The 18,451-nt window shown below is 34.7% G+C and overlaps 1 protein-coding gene across 1 annotated transcript in view; it reads left to right on the forward strand.

Moving 5' to 3' along the window:
* ABCA12 (ATP binding cassette subfamily A member 12) overlaps window positions 1-18,451 on the forward strand; it is a 163,010-nt gene that overhangs the window by 136,060 nt on the left and 8,499 nt on the right. Inside the window, exons 38-48 of the mRNA XM_033111395.1 lie at window positions 597-684; window positions 2,456-2,561; window positions 6,350-6,404; window positions 6,967-7,144; window positions 8,540-8,655; window positions 9,699-9,858; window positions 10,982-11,235; window positions 13,369-13,573; window positions 14,661-14,770; window positions 15,075-15,216; window positions 17,029-17,163. Coding sequence (XP_032967286.1) covers window positions 597-684; window positions 2,456-2,561; window positions 6,350-6,404; window positions 6,967-7,144; window positions 8,540-8,655; window positions 9,699-9,858; window positions 10,982-11,235; window positions 13,369-13,573; window positions 14,661-14,770; window positions 15,075-15,216; window positions 17,029-17,163 — 1,549 coding nt within the window. The remainder of the gene's footprint in view (window positions 1-596; window positions 685-2,455; window positions 2,562-6,349; window positions 6,405-6,966; window positions 7,145-8,539; window positions 8,656-9,698; window positions 9,859-10,981; window positions 11,236-13,368; window positions 13,574-14,660; window positions 14,771-15,074; window positions 15,217-17,028; window positions 17,164-18,451) is intronic.

Here is an 18,451-nt window from a genome sequence, read left to right on the forward strand (position 1 = left end):
CTAATCTAGGACATTTAAACTAACTTATCCTTTAAATTACTACGTGGTTTTTTTAAATCCACTTTTTATTTTTAAGAGACCAGGACCTGACAGATAGTTATATAGATACAACTCACCTTTAAGCATTCAGGAAGAGAGTAAGTATAGCACCAGGGATCAATCTAAGGGAAAAAGTTTGGAGAATTGAGGAAATGGAGCCATTTGAAAATAGATTAGAACTGATGTTACATCATTTTAGTATTAAATTACCTAAAAGAAGTATTTAAATTAAGCACACAAATCTTAAGATTTTTGAGACAGTGCAGATTCAGTTAAGTTAGAGAAATTGGTTAGATTATATGTCACTTATTTTCGGAATGATTACTCCACATTTGCTATCATTTAGAACTTTTTACATCTAGTTATAATGTAAATTTTAGACTAAAATATGTTAAAAATAATTGATAAAAGCAAAATATATTTCAGGCAGTATTTATTTCATACGGTAAATGTGTTCTTAATGGTAAGAAAAAATTGAGCTTTTAGTTAAACATTTTAGATCTATTTATGACTATTTTCTTCACTAAAGCAAATATAATTTTTATTATTCTGTATAGATATGGCGGTTGGAGTTTTGGGTTGCCTTTGACTGACGACCTGCGTTTTGATGTAACAGAAGTTCCTGCCAATAGAACACTTGCCAAGGTAAATTATGTACTTTCTTCTGGGATGTCACATACATCAGAATGTGAACTTGAAATGTTCAAGCATTTTCATGAGATAAAAACAAAACATGGGGACCATCAATTTGAAAAGCAGTTTGGTATAATACATACCCCAAAGCACAGTAATTCCAGTCCTGTGTATTTCACCCAGGGAAATGTGTACGCATAAGTACCAGGATTCATATATAAAAATGTATATGGTAGTATTTCTCATATTAGCCAAAAACACAACCTTAAATGCCCATATATAGTAGAATAAATAAGTAAATTGTTATATTTTCATTCAATAGACCTTTCAGCAATGGAAATGAATGAACTCAGTTCTATATAACACACCAACTAAATCTCCCAAACATTATAAATAAAAAACAACAAAAAAAGATGAAAAGGAATATGTAACTATAATTGCCTTTACTGTAAACTTTAAGAGTAGGCAAAACTCAACCATATTGTTTAGGGAAGAGAGTATCATAATCTGAAAGGACACAGAAGCTCAGGGAGAAGATGACCTGGATGCTGGTAATTTCTGTTCTCAATCTGAGCGATGGTTCAATGGATGTGCTACTCCCCTCATAATTTTTTGTTAAACTGTACATTGTCTTATGCATATATTCTTAATATACGTGTCATATATGTTTAGCCTTGTTTCTTCAAGAACATGGAAACTTAACAGAATTTGATGAAGACAAAAAATCCAGTTGGCTTATTTCCCCTTCTAGATCATATCTATGTTTTGAACCAAGCTAGAGTCACAGAATCACACACATATGATTAGCCATATGATCAATGGTAGTCTTAGGAATTTTAAATTGCCCTTCACATATTTCTTATTTGGTAGTAAGAGACATACACAGACTTGGGGGAAGTCTCCACATTAGTTATGAGTAACTAATACTCATTTAGTTACCAATATGCATTATAAACCAAGCACTAGTATCACCTATTACAGGAACTTAGCTAATGTCATCCTCACCACATCCCTATGAGATAGACATTGAGCTGATTTTCACAAAGTTTTAGAGAAAGTATATAGTACTGCTAAAAATTTGAATGTCACGTCATTTTGTTTCTTTCCTCTCTCCCCACAAAGTAAATATTCTTGCATAAACAAAGGAGTTCTAATATTAAATAATTTCTCTCTAAATCAGATTTGTAATTAAATTATCAACCGGGTTTCTTGAAGTGAGGCCCACCAATATTTTAAATCCCTCTGTTTTTGACATAGGAGGTTAAAATAAATCACTTCTGTGTGGGTTATAACTAGGAATAAAAAGATAGTGGGGGGAATTACAAGGTTATCAATCTTGTTGCTAAGGTACAATGCTTGCATTTGTATTCTGTTCTTATTACAGCCTGATATATACGCCATTTGTTGTTATTATTATTGTGAGATAGGATGCCGTAGTTCCAGTTCAAGAATCACTATAGAACAGCCTCAGAGATGGAGATAATAATAATTTCTCCAGTTGATTTAAAGCTTTGCCTATAGAGAAGATCAGGATAACTAATAACTTGGTGCTATCACACTGAAAAAAAAAATATTTTCCCAATCTCTGCCCATCTCTAAGTTGTAAACTTAGAGGTCTGAGGTCAGCACTCTGGGGGATGGTTCGTAATCTTCCAAGACGAAATGTGTTACTAGGAAAATGGTGCTTTTATTTTAAATATAATTTCTGTAGGCTGTCAGATATAAAGACAGCCTAATTTATATTAACACAATTCTGATCTTGCCTTCTTTTGGAATTGAACAGGTGTGGTATGATCCAGAAGGCTATCACTCCCTTCCAGCTTACCTCAACAGCTTGAATAACTTCCTCCTGCGAGTTAACATGTCAAAATATGATGCTGCCCGACACGGTAAACTTACTTACACAGAGCTTCTTGTACAACTTTTGCTACTCACCACATAAAAATGCATGTCAGATACCATTTCCTCCCAGTGGCAGGTATTGTATGGTACCTAAACCACAGATCTTTAAAAGGATTTTGGAAGTTACCACTTCCAAATTCCCACCAGGTGAAACTTTTGGGATAACCCTCTCAACTTCAGGGTAATTTAGTTTCTCATTTATCAATTCAGGATAGTAATGCTGCCTTCATGCTTATTTCTGTTCTCATACCTCATAGTTACACCTCAAAGGAAAATATTTTATAGCTATTTACTTGTATATAGGCTAAAAAAATAGTATTAATAAATATTGTACACAAATCTAAACATGAAAACAAAACTTTTAAACTAAAAATGTTCTATATCTGATCAAAAGTGTTACCATTAATTGAGCACTTACTATATGAGTATGCTTTCTATGAAGTATTGCTACTCCTTAGAAGCACCCTTTCAGGATGAGTATTCTTGTTCTCTATTATTAAGTCTCTGTGGCTCAGAAATGGGATTTGAACCCAGGTCTGAAGACTGGTCTGTCTATATTCTGGCGGAGTATAGAGAAGTAATAAAAAAATGAAGCACGGAGTGTTAGAAAAAATTTTTTATTACTTCTCTATACTTAGCCAGATCTGCTTCAACTGGATTTCCCAAAAGGTTTCCACATAGTTTTAAAAATAAGGTTTTGAATTTGAAAGAGACTGATGTTTTTTCCTAATTCAATGACTGCCCATCAGATCATTTCATCTTCTTAAGCCTTGCTCAAATTATTTTCCCATACTGATCCTAAAAAAAATATTAAAGATGGAAAAAAAATTGAGTAACATATTTGCTGGCCAAGACTGAGTTTCTAGTCTGATAAGTGGGCTAATAACCTTTCAAGTAGGAAAGAAAGACACAGCATATCTTCGAGAAACACTGAGGCCTATTTATCTTTCATCTCCCTGCTGTTGAGCACAATAATGTATGCTGGAGGTACAGGTGATTGTACCAGTCTACTGTGGAGTCAAGTTCTCATTCTATAAACAGAATCTTTTGGAGTCTCCATGTCAGAGAAAAACAGTATTTTTTCCCCCAATTGCTCTGGCAGGAGGAACCATAAAGAAAATAACAAGATTTATACGTAGTCCTGAGATCTAGAGCCTCAACAAAGTGCATAGTCAAAAGTGCTAAGTTAAATGGTGACTAAAACAAGGTGGGCCTAGTATAACCTGGTTTGAAATACTATGGAGCACTTGACTTTCAGTAGGATGTCTTATTCAGAGAAAAAGACATTTGTTGCTGTGACAAATTATGAAAGTACAAAAAATATAGAAATGACTAGGGGAAAATGTAGCAAAGGTATGTAGGTGAGAACAAGAGACCAATGTCACTTTTGATGGGTGAGCTTTTGAAACCTATATTCCGATTTCATTTATTATTAGTGTTCTTTACCAAGGCCAAAGTCATCTGAATCGCTCTAGACTCCAACAGGCTAGTCTAGTTGTGGTTCCTATGACTGTATTTTTAAGTTACAGAGTATAAAGAATTAAGGATTCTGCAACATAAACTATGTATTGACCCTGAAAGGAAATTTATAATTATTTTACTTAAAAAATAAGGCTTAGCTTGAGTAATATAGAGATTACTAGTGAGATACCTTCTATTTTTAATTCCCTTTTCTTTGATAGACTCATGACAGTTGGCAGCTTTCAACCCTGTCTGGAAAGAGTCTGATTCCTTTCAAAGAAGAAATCCATGTTACCCTGAAATACTTTTACTGTTTTATAATATATGTATGGGGTGTGCCATGATACTATTGTCTTTCAAAATCGACTCAACTATTCTCTTAGCACCTCCCCCTTCTATAGTAGTTGTTTTAAGCCATCTTTGTTGAATTCTACATGAACTAGGATTTTGCTTTAGCTGGAAAATTGATTTTGTTTGAATTCTCACATGCTATTACAATTTTTTAATTAGCTTTCCTTTGAAATGTTAATGTCTATTATATTCATGTAGTTTCCTCTCATGGTTAATTGAACATAAAAATTCTTTTCTTTCTTCCCAAAGAATATAGGTTTGCTTGTTTTTAGTACCAACTGTTATATGACTAGGCTCTTTTTCAAAAATAATTGACACATTGTTCCCTTTACCCTAGTATCCATTCTTATCCTTTACTGCATTAGTAACAACGGTCAATCTCATTTTAGGTTTACCATTGTACAGATAACATAGAATGTGTTACCTTTAATGTATATTGTGTGTAGGGGAAATAGTTGAAATTCTAAGAGTCGATTAGATTTAATAATTATTCATTAACTAATCACTGAACTGCTATCATTATGTGGATGCTGTAGAACCCACAGGGAAGATTTTGAGATACATGCCTGACTCGTTTCCTTAATCTTTCAGCTAAACATATGTATGAAAACAATTGGTTCAGCACCACTTTTCATATTGGGCTAAATGTATTTGCAAAGATTCCTCAAATGCAAATCAAAAATTAAAAAAAAAATTTTTTTCCCCTTGTCTATATTATAATTCAGCAACAAGGTTTACATAAGGTCCCAAGGAAAATCGAATCTCAGTAAAAAGCGAGGCCATAAATTTCTAAAAAAAAAAAGGAAAAAAGATAAGAAAGGTTCACTCCTCCAATGACGTGATTAAAATTCTAGGCCAAACTGGTTATTATTGTTGTTAGTTTCTTTGTTTGGCTTTCATGATATACTTATTTCTTTAACATATAACAATTTCAGAATTCAACTTCAAAACACGTCATGTTCTACTTAATAAAAGTTATACTTTTAAATTAATGGAAAGAATGTAACTTTGGAATAATTCTATAATATCTGGGTGCTATGCAAGGGCCTTAACTTCTTAATATAATGGACATATGCTATATAAGCAGGAAGTTTGCCTTCAGCTAATGACTCCATAGCAACAAATATTTAAAGAATATCTTCCTTCCATACCTACCACTCTTTTCCAAAGTTACTCAGACAGTATAGACTCTGCCTTTACACTGTGGTCCTTTGGGAAACAGTTGCCAGCCCATTTTGACTCTGGCTAACCAACGTCCTCTAAGGAAGGAGAGGGGAAAATCACCTTGCTTCTAACTCAGAAAGGATAACCAACTCTGGGAAACCCCAATGATTTAGGACTGTATTGGAATTAAGTGACTATTTTTCTGGAGCCAGCTAGTTTCTCTGAATCCTCCTGGATCTTTATGTCTCAGTGAAAATCTCTTGGGAGTGACTGAAGCTCAAAGCCGTACTGTGGTAGAATTCTAGAACAATAGGCATCTTAGAAATAGTAAAGGAGAAGGAGTGATCTTCTCAGGTACAATATTTCTCCACTTCAGCCAATAGTGCAATAAAGAGGAATGGGGGTGGTAAGTCTCTGTTCTTCAGGAGATCCTCCTATAATTGGTCTTCTTTTGAGTTGCTTCTATAAATGCCATACATTTCTGAAGTGCAGAGGATAAAGAGGAGAAAGCGGAAAACAATTACTTAAATAGAGAGGAAAGTGTTACATCAGAAATGTAAATTCTTGCCCCTTTCCTCAAAATTCCACACATGATGTGTAAAACTTTTTTTCTTTTTATGTGAGTGCCACCAATTGTGTGGCATTGATGAGAAAATCATTTTCCTTTAAAAGAGTATCTCCAAAGTAAAATTCTTTAGAGCATACATAAGGAGGCAAGTATTGGGTATTATCCATCTAAACATTGGTATTTCTGATAGACTGAATATTTACTAATGAAAAGGACATTCTCTTTTTTAAGGCATCATCATGTACAGTCATCCTTACCCTGGAGTGCAAGACCAAGAACAAGCCACGTAAGTAGATATGTATGGCGTGACTTACTTCCTCCTCGGCATAGTTGAGTCTCTGCATAAAGCACTATAATGGGAAATCCCAGTTGTATTGGAATACATGTCAGTCTAGAAAAGCTGGTAATATAAGTCATTCACTGGGATAAAAGGAAGTTTCTGAAAGTATACAGTGGGGTTGCCAAGTAGTGCTTGTTGATTCAAGAATCTGCTGCTTTTCTAAGTCAAGTGCATAAGTGTTTCATCATTTCAATTTCTCTGTATAGCATTTAAGTACTATTTCTATGCTCAAGAACTAAATATCCCTTGATACACCCCACAACCCACGGAGACAGAGGTTTTTGTATCAAATATCACTCACCAATTCAGATGCACTAGAGCTACATTTATTCCGGGGTCACAGACAAGTCTTGGAGGAGATATTATCTGGCTGCCTTGTAGGAAGACTTATTTGTGTCACAGCCAACTCTTAGACTGTTTTGTTGATGGTATTAGTCATGAATCTTTCTGGATGGAAGAGAGTTCCAGAAGCTTATGTGTGCTTTCTTCTCCTTGTTGCTCATTATAGAATGAGCAGCTTAATCGATATTTTAGTGGCACTCTCCATCCTGATGGGCTACTCTGTCACCACCGCCAGCTTCGTCACCTACGTTGTAAGGGAGCATCAGACCAAAGCCAAGCAGTTGCAGCATATTTCAGGCGTTGGTGTGACATGCTACTGGGTAACAAACTTCATTTATGACATGGTGAGTACATTGTGTCATGACAGGAAAGACAGGATTGATTTGTGTAGAAGACATCAGTTTTATATTTGAGATTTATTTATGCTAGTTAGTTCAGAGTATTATGACAAAATAAGTAAATTAAGAAAAAAAAATTTGCATCCTGTTTATATTCATCCAGTGGCTGGAGGCAAGAGAAATCCACCTGTCCTCATCTCTGTGGTCTGAGGACCACACAGATTAGATCTCCCAGGACACTTGTTGAATGCAGTTTCCTGCACCTCACACCAGACCTATTAGATCCATATCTTGGGAGAGGAACCTGGAGAATATGCATTTTGAACAAAATACCCCAAGTTATTTTTTGCACACTGAAATCTGAGAAATTGAAGCTTTGCAGAATGGCGTTGCCCATTGGTGCCAAATAATCATGCTTATAAAAATTTAATCAAACAATCGTGAAAATGACAAAGTAGTAGGGACAATAAAGGATGAATTTTATTGATAGCTCTCTCATTTGCATAAAATGGTCCCAAAGTTCAGATGGTTTTTCTTAACTCAAAATGGGCCAGTATTGGCCCAAAGCCCAGGGTGGTATGCTTTGCCTAGTTATTATGGTGAAATTGTCTGAGTTGGCTTAAAGGACTGGAGAGTAATTAACTGCATATCCGTTTTGTTAATGTACCCAGTGAGGTCTGAAATGCGTTTGTTCTAGAATTCAAATCTAAAAGAATGGCAATAACTTCTCTGGACTTAATAGGAGCTCAGTGTTAAGAAAGTTTGAAAGTACACACTTCTGTGAAGGGCTGCTTACTATTTGGATTCTGTTGTCAAATTTAGGAGACCCCCCCAAATTAAATCACCATCTCTCTTATTGTGTGTATCTTGCTGCAAACTCTCAGCTCTTAATATTTCTGCTTGTTGATGAAACACTGAATTCTTCCATATACCTGTGATTACAAGAATGTGGAATCCTCTGCCCTGCTGTTTTGCACAAAGTGGCTCAGAGTGATGACCAAGCCTTAGAAATCAGCCATCTGGAGAGTTCCAGCATTCACAACAAAATCAATAGTTTGAGGACTGAATCTAATACCAAGATACCTGGCTATCTTATCTTTCTCACTGAACCTCTGGCACTGAAGAATCCCAAGTCTGAAAGTCTGGAGGCAGGAACACTGGCGGCTCCATGGATATCTGTGCACATGAAGGCTTGCTTGACCTCACATTGCAGGAGACAGATTCTAGAATAAAATCAATGTAAAATAAGCTGAATGGTTACAAGCAATAGGAACATAAATAAAACTTCATTTCTTTAAATATTTTTAGGTCGTCTTGTGACACTTTTAAACTAGATGGGCCATTGATTTGTTAAAATAAAAAACATGCCATATATTAAACATTTTTCGCATATTCTTATAGGTCTTCTACTTGGTGCCTGTAACATTTTCAATTGCTGTCATTGCAATTTTCAAGTTACCTGCCTTCTACAATGAGAACAACCTGGGTGCTGTATCTCTCCTACTCCTGCTGTTTGGGTAAGCTGCAGTGAAAGAAGAATTCATAGAATTAAATTCTCCTAGGCATAAACAGGACCTAAATCTCATAGGCTCACTTATAACTGTCTTGATGTTTCATTAGCCATGAGTGATGATTAACAATACATTACGCTTGCTAGTTCATATTTGTAAAGTACAATACTTTTGAAAGTGAGTGTTGTTTTCAATAGCAGTATCTACCATTAATGAATACTTACTAGATACCAAGTATCATGCTTAACAATTTACATATGTAATTTAATTTGCATAATTATTGAGGCTTTAGAATGATCAGAAAAATGTGTATAAATGTATGGATATTGACAAATTATGAATATTGTAGCATTTTAAGGTATACATATTTATCTATATTTATTTTATTTATATTTTTATACATGTCTAAAACAAACACATAATATTGTTACTATATTAGGGTAATATAGGTAATATTGGTTGATACAATCAATGCTTAGTGTAGCAATTCTCTCTGCCCCGAATGCCTGGGTAGTATCCATTTAGTTAGCAATTGCAGCTGATGAAGGATCTCTCTGTCTCTAGTTCTCCTACACTGCCCCAAAAGTTGCTCAAGTATTTCTTCAACACAAGACATCCAGCTTCTAAGCATGCCCTATGTGCTTATCTCACAATAATAACATTAGTCTTCCTCAACTTTAAATTGTAAGATTTATGTTGATTAAGTTCATATTTCTGAGAAGAAAAAAAACGTCTTGCCTGGATAGGGTAACACCATCTCTAGGAGGAATTACTTGGAAATTGTAATGATGTAGGACTGTTCAAGAGTCCTTAAAAGAGAGGCTTCTTACTGTCATTTAAAAACATTCTTTGAATTGTTGTTGTTGTGAAAGATAAAAATAAAATAAAAGAGAGAGCTAACTGCAGAGCTTGGCAACTCATCACTAATGTTTATTTTCACTTTGGAACCCCATCTAAGTATGTATTTATGTATGTATACATGTATGTATGTATCTAATGCATGAGAATAATTAGCATCATTTTAATCTTTAGTATTATTAAACATACAGGTATGCCACATTTTCTTGGATGTACTTGCTGGCTGGGCTTTTCCACGAAACGGGGATGGCTTTCATCACTTATGTCTGCATCAACCTTTTTTTTGGCATCAATTCCATTGTTTCCTTGTCAGTGGTATACTTTCTTTCCAAGGAAAAGCCTAATGATCCGGTAAGGTCCTTCATTACTCTGCTAAACTTCAGTGAATGTATCAAACATAGTCAATGTGGAAAGATTTTCTGGATTTTGCATTCTCTAAGTAGAAAAGAGGAATTTCATTAGATTCTATTAAATTCAGTGGAGGAGAAACTACAGCCTTTTAAAATTCTTTTTAGGTTCCATCAAGATTAATGCCTACGATTAGACTTACACAGCATCAAAACTATTGACATATGATAGGGCTTGAGTAGGGTGATGGAGGTGAAATCAGATACATTGTATGGCACTACAGAAATCATTCAACCAATTGGTCAACTAAAATTTTACTCATAACAAATTGTTATGGAGTGGTAGTGACAAGCACAATGGCTTAGTTATGTGACTATGGGTTAAGATTCATTTGAACATTCATAGAGAAAAAAACCTAATTCATTCCCTTTCAATCATGTATTGGAGCCTACTTCATTGTAAGCATCACTTTCAATTCAGAGCTGACAATTATGATTCGTGAGAAGGGAAGCACTAACATTGCCAGGCAATTGATTGGAAAAGAATAGGGAGGAAATGAAGTGAACTGAGGAGAAAACAAGCACACTCCAGAAGGAAGAAGAAAATTCACGAGATGTGAGTGGTTGGCCCCAAGTGTGAATAACACGAAAATGAGCCATTTGCTTCTCATTAAGAAAGGTTGTCTCTCTCCTTACATCTCATTTCACCATTTTAGTCCCTCTTCAAGTAGAAATTACCTTAGGTTTTGAAATTGTACTGTATTAAATTCCTCTTTTACTTAGGCATCTACCGATAGCCCAATACTCTGTATCAGACAGCAACACCCTAGCTATTCTTACATTCCTCGGATCTAATGCAGATCTAGAAGTGATTCTGCCTTCAGGGTTTAGCCTGATGCCTTAGATCATCTCAAGGAAAATATAATCCTTTCTGCTTGTGTTTTAGTAATAAATCTCCACCACTTAGTTACAGGAAATATTCATATGTAAATTCTGCATACACGTGAAATCATTGATAATCTAGATAAGCTTCTCAGGTTCCAATATTTGTGTACGTTCAGTTTTAAATTTTTGTGAACTTATTGGAAATCTAACACTGACCTCCATTTTTATTTCTCTTATTTCAGACTTTAGAACTTATTTCTGAAACCCTCAAGCGCATTTTCCTGATTTTCCCGCAATTCTGTTTTGGCTACGGTTTGATTGAACTTTCCCAACAACAGTCAGTCCTAGACTTCTTAAAAGCATATGGTGTGGAATTCCCAAGTGAAACCTTTGAGATGGATAAACTAGGTGCAATGTTTGTGGCTTTGGTTTCTCAAGGCACCATGTTCTTTTTCTTGCGACTCATAATCAATGAGTGGCTAATAAAGAAATTCAGGTAAGTATAATGAAAACAGTGTTTGACATCCATGGTGGAGCTCAATTTCAAAATACTCACAGAGGGATCAATAGCCAAAGCTTTTCCATGAGTATGGAAATGTTTTGCTCAAGAAAACTTTTTTAAAAATGGTAGCATACTTCACCATTCATTCCGTTCAGTAAATAATTATCAGTCCTTACTATTTGTCTGTAAGAATGGCTGTAGACTGGAGAGTAAAATTAAGCACAATTGTGAGCCTTAAAGAGGTTAAGATTTAGTGGTAGAGAGAAAATAGATACAGAAACAAAAAATGTTGTTTTTGTTTATGCAGAGTTTGAGTTTGGAGAAATAGAAAATAGAAATAGGAAAAGCAGATCGAGTAGGTAGCATATGAGCAATGAATTGGGGAAAAGAAAATTGAAAAAGTGAGGACAGAATCGTGAGTGAAAAGAAATATGCATGCCATTGACTCAGAAATTCCATATCTAGGAATTTTTTCTATAGATATGCTCACAAATATGCAGAATAGTGTATAAATAAAATTATTCCTCACAGCAACCATTTCCTAATAGCAAAAGAATAAAAACAATCTAAATGGCCTTCATTTAGGGACTGGTTAAATAAATTATATATATATATATATATATATATATATATATATATATATATATATATATATTATATATATATAATATATATATATATATTCATAAATTAAACACTATGCAGCCATTAGACAGAATGATACAGTTCTCCACATAATATTTGGGATTACTTCTATTATTTATTAAGTAAAAAAAATGCAAGGTTTAGAACTACATGTGTAAAGTATATTACCATTTGAGTTAGAAAAGAAATATATATGATTTGTGCATACATATGAATGAGCCATCTCTAAATATGTGTGCCTTGGCTGAAGAGAACTGTATATGGTTAAAGGAGACTTACTTTACACTATATATTCTATGGTACCATTTTAATACATGATGTGCGTGTATCACCTATCAAAAATAAAACAAGTTAATAATAATTTAAAAATGACAAGAGTAAAGATAGAGAAAAAATCTTTGGGCATATTTGAGAAATGAGCAACACAATTTATTAGAACATACAATAAATATGATAAAATAGTAGGATCCAAAGTGTGGAAGATTAGGGAGTTTATTGGATGCTTGGTTAAAGAAATATGGTTTGGACTTTATTCAGCAAGTAGTAGTCCATTAAAGGTTTTTGAAGAGAGAGCAACATGATCAAATGATACCCCAGGAGATATGATTTTATGGAGGTAGCGCAGATTGGAATGGAAGAGTCAGAGACACTAGAGCAGTTTGAAGGTCCTGGGGAAATCTACGTGAGAAAGAGTGAAAGCCTGTGATGGTAATAGAAACAGACAGAAAAATGATCAATCACAATAACTGAGTATTACTATAAGGCATTTCCAGTGCTGGCAGACTGAGTGCAAGAGTGGGTTTTGGAATGGGGAAGATTCAAAAAAAACCAACACAGTTGGTATCTCTGAGGATATCATTAAAAGAAACAGGGACATTGGGAGGAAGACCTGAATTGATTTGTTGGGTTTTTAAATTTTGTTTGGTTTGGTTTGCTTTGGCATTTGTTAGGCAAGACACTGAGGTGAGTATGAGACGTAGTGAGTTTCCAGGGCTGATAACCTTAATATATTGGATACATGCTAGGTAAGACATTCACAGTAAAAAGAATATAGAATAACATTCATATTATTGATAATAAAAGAATAAATGGAGAGGATTTTTTTTTTTAAAATGATCATTGACTGTGGTCTTGTAAGTGCTGAGTCTTATTAATAACTCTGGTCTTTGTTAGGAAGTAACTTTCAAACCCAAACTGACCTCCTTGTTACTAAAATTAGGAATCTGAATTGTAACAGGGGATCTGTAAGCATTTAAGGTGTGGAAAGCAAAAGCTATTCAAATATCATAGCAAATACAGTGAAGAGCATTCATACTAATTTTTAAGTTATTTGAGTAGCATCATGTATAACAAATTTAAAACAAACCCAGCATGTGATAGATAGCATACTTTTAGTGAAGTGAGAACCCATTGAAACATGTTGAAATTGAGTGGTGCCATTTCACAATCATTGATGCCAAATCATTGGGTTCATGTTTTTAGACTCTTCTTCAGAAAATTTAGTTCTTCACCTGTAATTGAGACAATCGATGAAGATGAAGATGTGCGGGCTGAGAGGTTGAGAGTCGAGAATGGGGCAGATGAATTTGACCTGGTCCAACTCCATCGTCTCACAAAGAACTACCAACTTATCCACAAAAAAATTGTAGCTGTAAACAACATTAGCATTGGGATACCTGCTGGGGAGGTAAGGAACCATATTTTGTTTCTGTCCTTAATATTGGCGTGATAAATGACAAATAAAAATCTTTATCTTTCCTTAATGTTTTTTTTTAAAAATATGGAAGCCAACCTCTGAATATGTTGATGGATTCTATATATGTAATTTACAAGTGTCCATGTGTTAACTATCCTATAAGTCTTTCCTCTTGATAGAGAGGATTCACCCCATACCAAGTCCTTTGCCTTTTCCCATGCTGCTGTTTTCCTGGGGTGGACTTCCAGTCAGGAAGCCTGTACAGGGTGCTTTCTTCAACTTTTAGTTCCCAGACCTCTTCGAAAAACAGCATAAATAAATCAGTTGTTAGAAGTGAGTTACATAGGTTTCAGGTGTACAATTCTGTAACACATCATCTATATGGCACATTGTGTGTTCACCACCCAGAGTCAATTCTTTCCATCATCATATCTTAATCCCTTTTACCCTCATCTACCTATGTAACTTTACTAACAATTGTCACCCCAATAAACTTTAATTAAAAAAAAAAGAAGTGAATTCTTAGACTGCATCCATATTTATTTTTGCCATGTTCATAGCAGGTTTGAAAGGAGAAAGAGAATGTGGGTATTTCCCTGCTTTCCGAGCAGAGCTACAAAGTAAATGCATCAAATTTATTCGACAGCATATAGAAATTATTGCTTCAGGAGTTTATTCAGTAAAGTTGTGATTAAAATTTGTGTGAAAAATGTGAAATCTATAAATATAATTACTTTGTCAGGTTAGCATATCTTACTTGGGGATTTTAACATGTCACACGGAAGTGTGCTATAATATATATAAAACAAATCATACACACACACACACATATACCCTCACACACACAAATTTTTAGATGTAGTTAAAGAGGGGCAAAAAGACACAGAAGTAGTCATTCATTGTAAAAGAGAACGTTTTATCAAATGCCAATAGAGCACAATATCCATGTATAATTCCAGTGATTTATTTTTCTTAGTAATTTATTTCACCCATGGAGAAGGAGGAAAGAGATACAATAGTAACATATCTTTGCTTTAGATTAAGGTTTAACATCTTTTTTTTTCCTCCCCCAAACCAGTGCTTTGGCCTTCTTGGGGTGAATGGAGCAGGAAAGACCACTATCTTCAAGATGCTGACTGGAGATATAATTCCTTCAAGTGGAAACATTCTGATCAGAAATAAGACTGGGTATGAAAAACAAATGCTTCAACTTACTAAGCATAACATAAGTGAATGAGAAAAATAATTAAAACAAACCCTTTATGCTATTTTGTGGTTATCTTATTAAATCCTTAGGGGAAAAAAACAGCTATTCAAGCGAGGGGGAATTTTTAACCCCTCAAGTGTAACTATAACAGTGAGATTATTTTATCTCTTTTTATTAGAATCACCAATCACCATGACCAAAATAGAGCTACCTTCCCAACATTTGGGGACTTAGGAGGGAAATATCTTTCGAACCTCATCTGTGTTTTTGATTCTCTCAATTCAGTTCCCTGGCTCACGTGGACTCTCACAGCTCGTTAGTTGGCTACTGCCCTCAGGAAGATGCTTTAGATGACCTGGTCACTGTGGAAGAACATTTGTACTTCTACGCCAGGATACACGGAATTCCAGAAAAAGATATTAAAGAAGTGAGTATGAGCATGGAAAAACTAGTTCATTTGAAAATCATTATTGGGTTAAAAAAGGTGAAGGAATTAAGAAGTACAAATTGGCAGTTACAAAATAATCACAGGATGTAAACTACAGTATAGAGAATACAGTCAATAATACTGTAATAACTATGTATGGTGCTAGACTTACGGGGGGATCACTTTGTAAATTGTATAAATATCTAACCACTATGCTGTATACCTAAAATGAATAGAAAATAATATTGAATGTCAACTGTAATTGGAAAAAACCACATTATTTTTTCTGCTTCCTAAACATCCAAACTCAAGACCAAGATGACATCTGGAAAAGTGAGACATTTTCTTCCTGACAGTGGATACAGTATTAGCTTGATTGTGTATATCATATACACGCATATGAACTCGGATTTAGAAGCTCCTTGACAGGTGTCTATTCAATTACTTTTTAAGAACTATCAAGTGTGTACCACAATTTCTTTAGCCACTCATCTGTGGGTACTTGGATTGCTTCCATATCTTGGCTATTTGTAAATACTACTGCAATGAACAAAGGGGTACATATATCTTTGAATTAGTGTTTTGGATTTCTTTGGGTAAATACCCAGGTATGGAATTGCTGGATCATAAGGTAGTTCTATTTTTAATTTTTTAAGTAACCTCCCTACCGTTTTCCATAGTGGCGGCACAAATTAGCAATCACCTGAAACTAATATAAAATAATATTGAATGTCAACTATAATTTTAAAAAGTATATGTATTCACAGGAGGTAAAGTACAGCATGGGAATATAGTCAATGGTGGTATAATAGCTAAGTACGGTGTCAGAGGGGTAGTAGACTTGTTGGGGTTATCACTTTGTGAGGTGTGTAAATGTCTAATCACTATGTTGTTTTGTACAGCTGAAAAATAATAATATAAATAAATAAGTAAGTAAGTAAGTAAATAAGTAAATAAATATAAGAACTATCAAATAAAGGATCATACTTGCCTTGGCCCTGTGTTGAGCAGGTTGGTAATGCCTGTACATCCTTCAGTGTCCAGATAAGTATTAAAACATGGAATTACCTACAAAATGCCCAAGTAAAATAGAATAGCTGCCAATTTGAATTTTTTTTTTTTTTACTGTGATTTTTGTACTCCACTACAATTATTTGCCCTTGCAATGGAATGGCTAACCCTTAGGGTGTTTTCCTCTATTTTTGCAATCTTAAAGACCTATTGAAATCCTAGGATTCCACAATTTTCCAGGACTGTTTAACTACAGAAATAGCCACAAGCACCCATGATTCCTCAGTTAATATACTAAAGTTTTGATACTGGGTCAGTTTTTAAAAGACTTAAAGCCTTTGTGATAACTCACCCCTTGGATAAAAAAAAAAAAAAAAGATGAAATCATGATGACAATGAATGAGAGACGTGCTTTGAGATAAGCTGATTTCTGTTTTAGCTCTATTAAGCTTTATAAGAAAGCTCTATGTTGAGGTACCAGAAAGAACAATCTGCAATCGTAAATAAACACACACACACACACACACACACACACACACACACACACACACATTTTGGGGCAGAAACATCCCACTTGAAAATGAGCCTCCATGAAATTGCTTTTATCTCTTTTATGATTATGAATTTTTAGACGGACCTTTGAAAATAAAAATAAAATCTCTGTTGAGTTTAAATGTTTGAATTTTCCAGGTATGCATTTCCTTATTATAAAACTTTCTCTTCACAAACAGCTTTTTTTGCTGTTTAGTGCTTTAAGGGTTTTAGCAAGAGGTCAACCCAACTCCCCTTTTCTGCCTACAGACTGTTCATAAGCTCCTGCGGAGACTTCACCTGATGCCCTACAAGGACAGGGCCACCTCCATGTGCAGTTACGGCACCAAAAGGAAACTATCCACTGCACTGGCCCTGATAGGGAAACCTTCCATTCTACTGCTGGTAAGTAAGTCGTTGTGAAAAAGGCTATTGCATAATTAGAACCTCCCTTCCAATTATGTGTATGTGCTGTTTCATTCTCATTATTGGAATAAACATTTATGGAGGGCTCACTGTGCTGGTTATTTCACAAAGCACTTTACCTGTACTATTTCATTCAGGGAATTTATATCAGCAAATAATTTGTTGCCACAACAGTATGCCCTCAAAAATGTTTTCGTCTGAAGCTGTGCTGCAGCCAGTTTCAGAGGATACGCTTGGCATGGGAGTGGGAAGGAGGTGGAACAAATTCAGGGTATACAAATGAGTAAGTAAAATTACGGAATGTGTTAGAATTTGATTCCTAACTATTGAAGCAATCAGTACTCTGAGTACCTGACCAGGTGAATTAGCATATTTTTAAACTTCGAGAAAGAAGCAAAGATATACTTTAAGACAATGTGTTGTGCTAAAATTGTATTTTCCTGTTACTTAAAAATATGAATTACCTACATTGGGATGTGATCGATAATATGCCATTCCATTTTATCTGAAAATTTCGAAGGCAAAAAAAAAAATGCATTCAATAGTTATACTTTCATTAAGAGCTGGATTATTAAATGGATCCCCTGGAAATGTAAGTTATTCACAGGGGTAACACACCATTCTGCTCCCCAGACCAAACATTATAAAAAGTGTTTATTCCAGAGAAATAAGCTTGCCCTTAGTTTGGAAGATCCTCTTAGTTTAAGGACCTTCAAACTCCAAAAGAGCCTTAACTATCTGCAATAAAAATCCACTTATAAATCACCACATTATTCCAGGGTTTAAGTCATACAGAGGATCAATTCATGTAAACTGCCCAGACAGAATGACGCGCAGCCCATCTTTCTACAATACCAGAAGCTTATAATGCATTGTATCCCTGTTAGTCAATGCTTTTAATGGAATTCTATTGTGTAAGTGTCCCTTAAATTGAACAAAACAATCCTGAGGCACCCCTGTGAGATAATAGATGTAAAGTATTTCAAAAAGTTAAAAGCGCCATGTAAATGTTACGTATGAATGAGCCTACCTGAAGTACAGTCTACAACACAAAGACACTTATTTTCTTCTATATCCATTTACTATATATGCTATCATCTACAAAAACAGGAGCAGTGACAATATTTCCTTTACTGTTACCCCAAATTAACACTCACTCCTTTCTTTAAATTGAACCCCTCATTGTAAAAACAAGCCTCAGGTGATCCTATCTGTGTACATACTTTCTGTTACAGATGTATATTTTTAATTTTTACCTACTGTTGAC

Source organism: Rhinolophus ferrumequinum, chromosome 8 (genome assembly GCF_004115265.2).
Source record: "Rhinolophus ferrumequinum isolate MPI-CBG mRhiFer1 chromosome 8, mRhiFer1_v1.p, whole genome shotgun sequence".
Taxonomy (NCBI): domain Eukaryota; kingdom Metazoa; phylum Chordata; class Mammalia; order Chiroptera; family Rhinolophidae; genus Rhinolophus; species Rhinolophus ferrumequinum.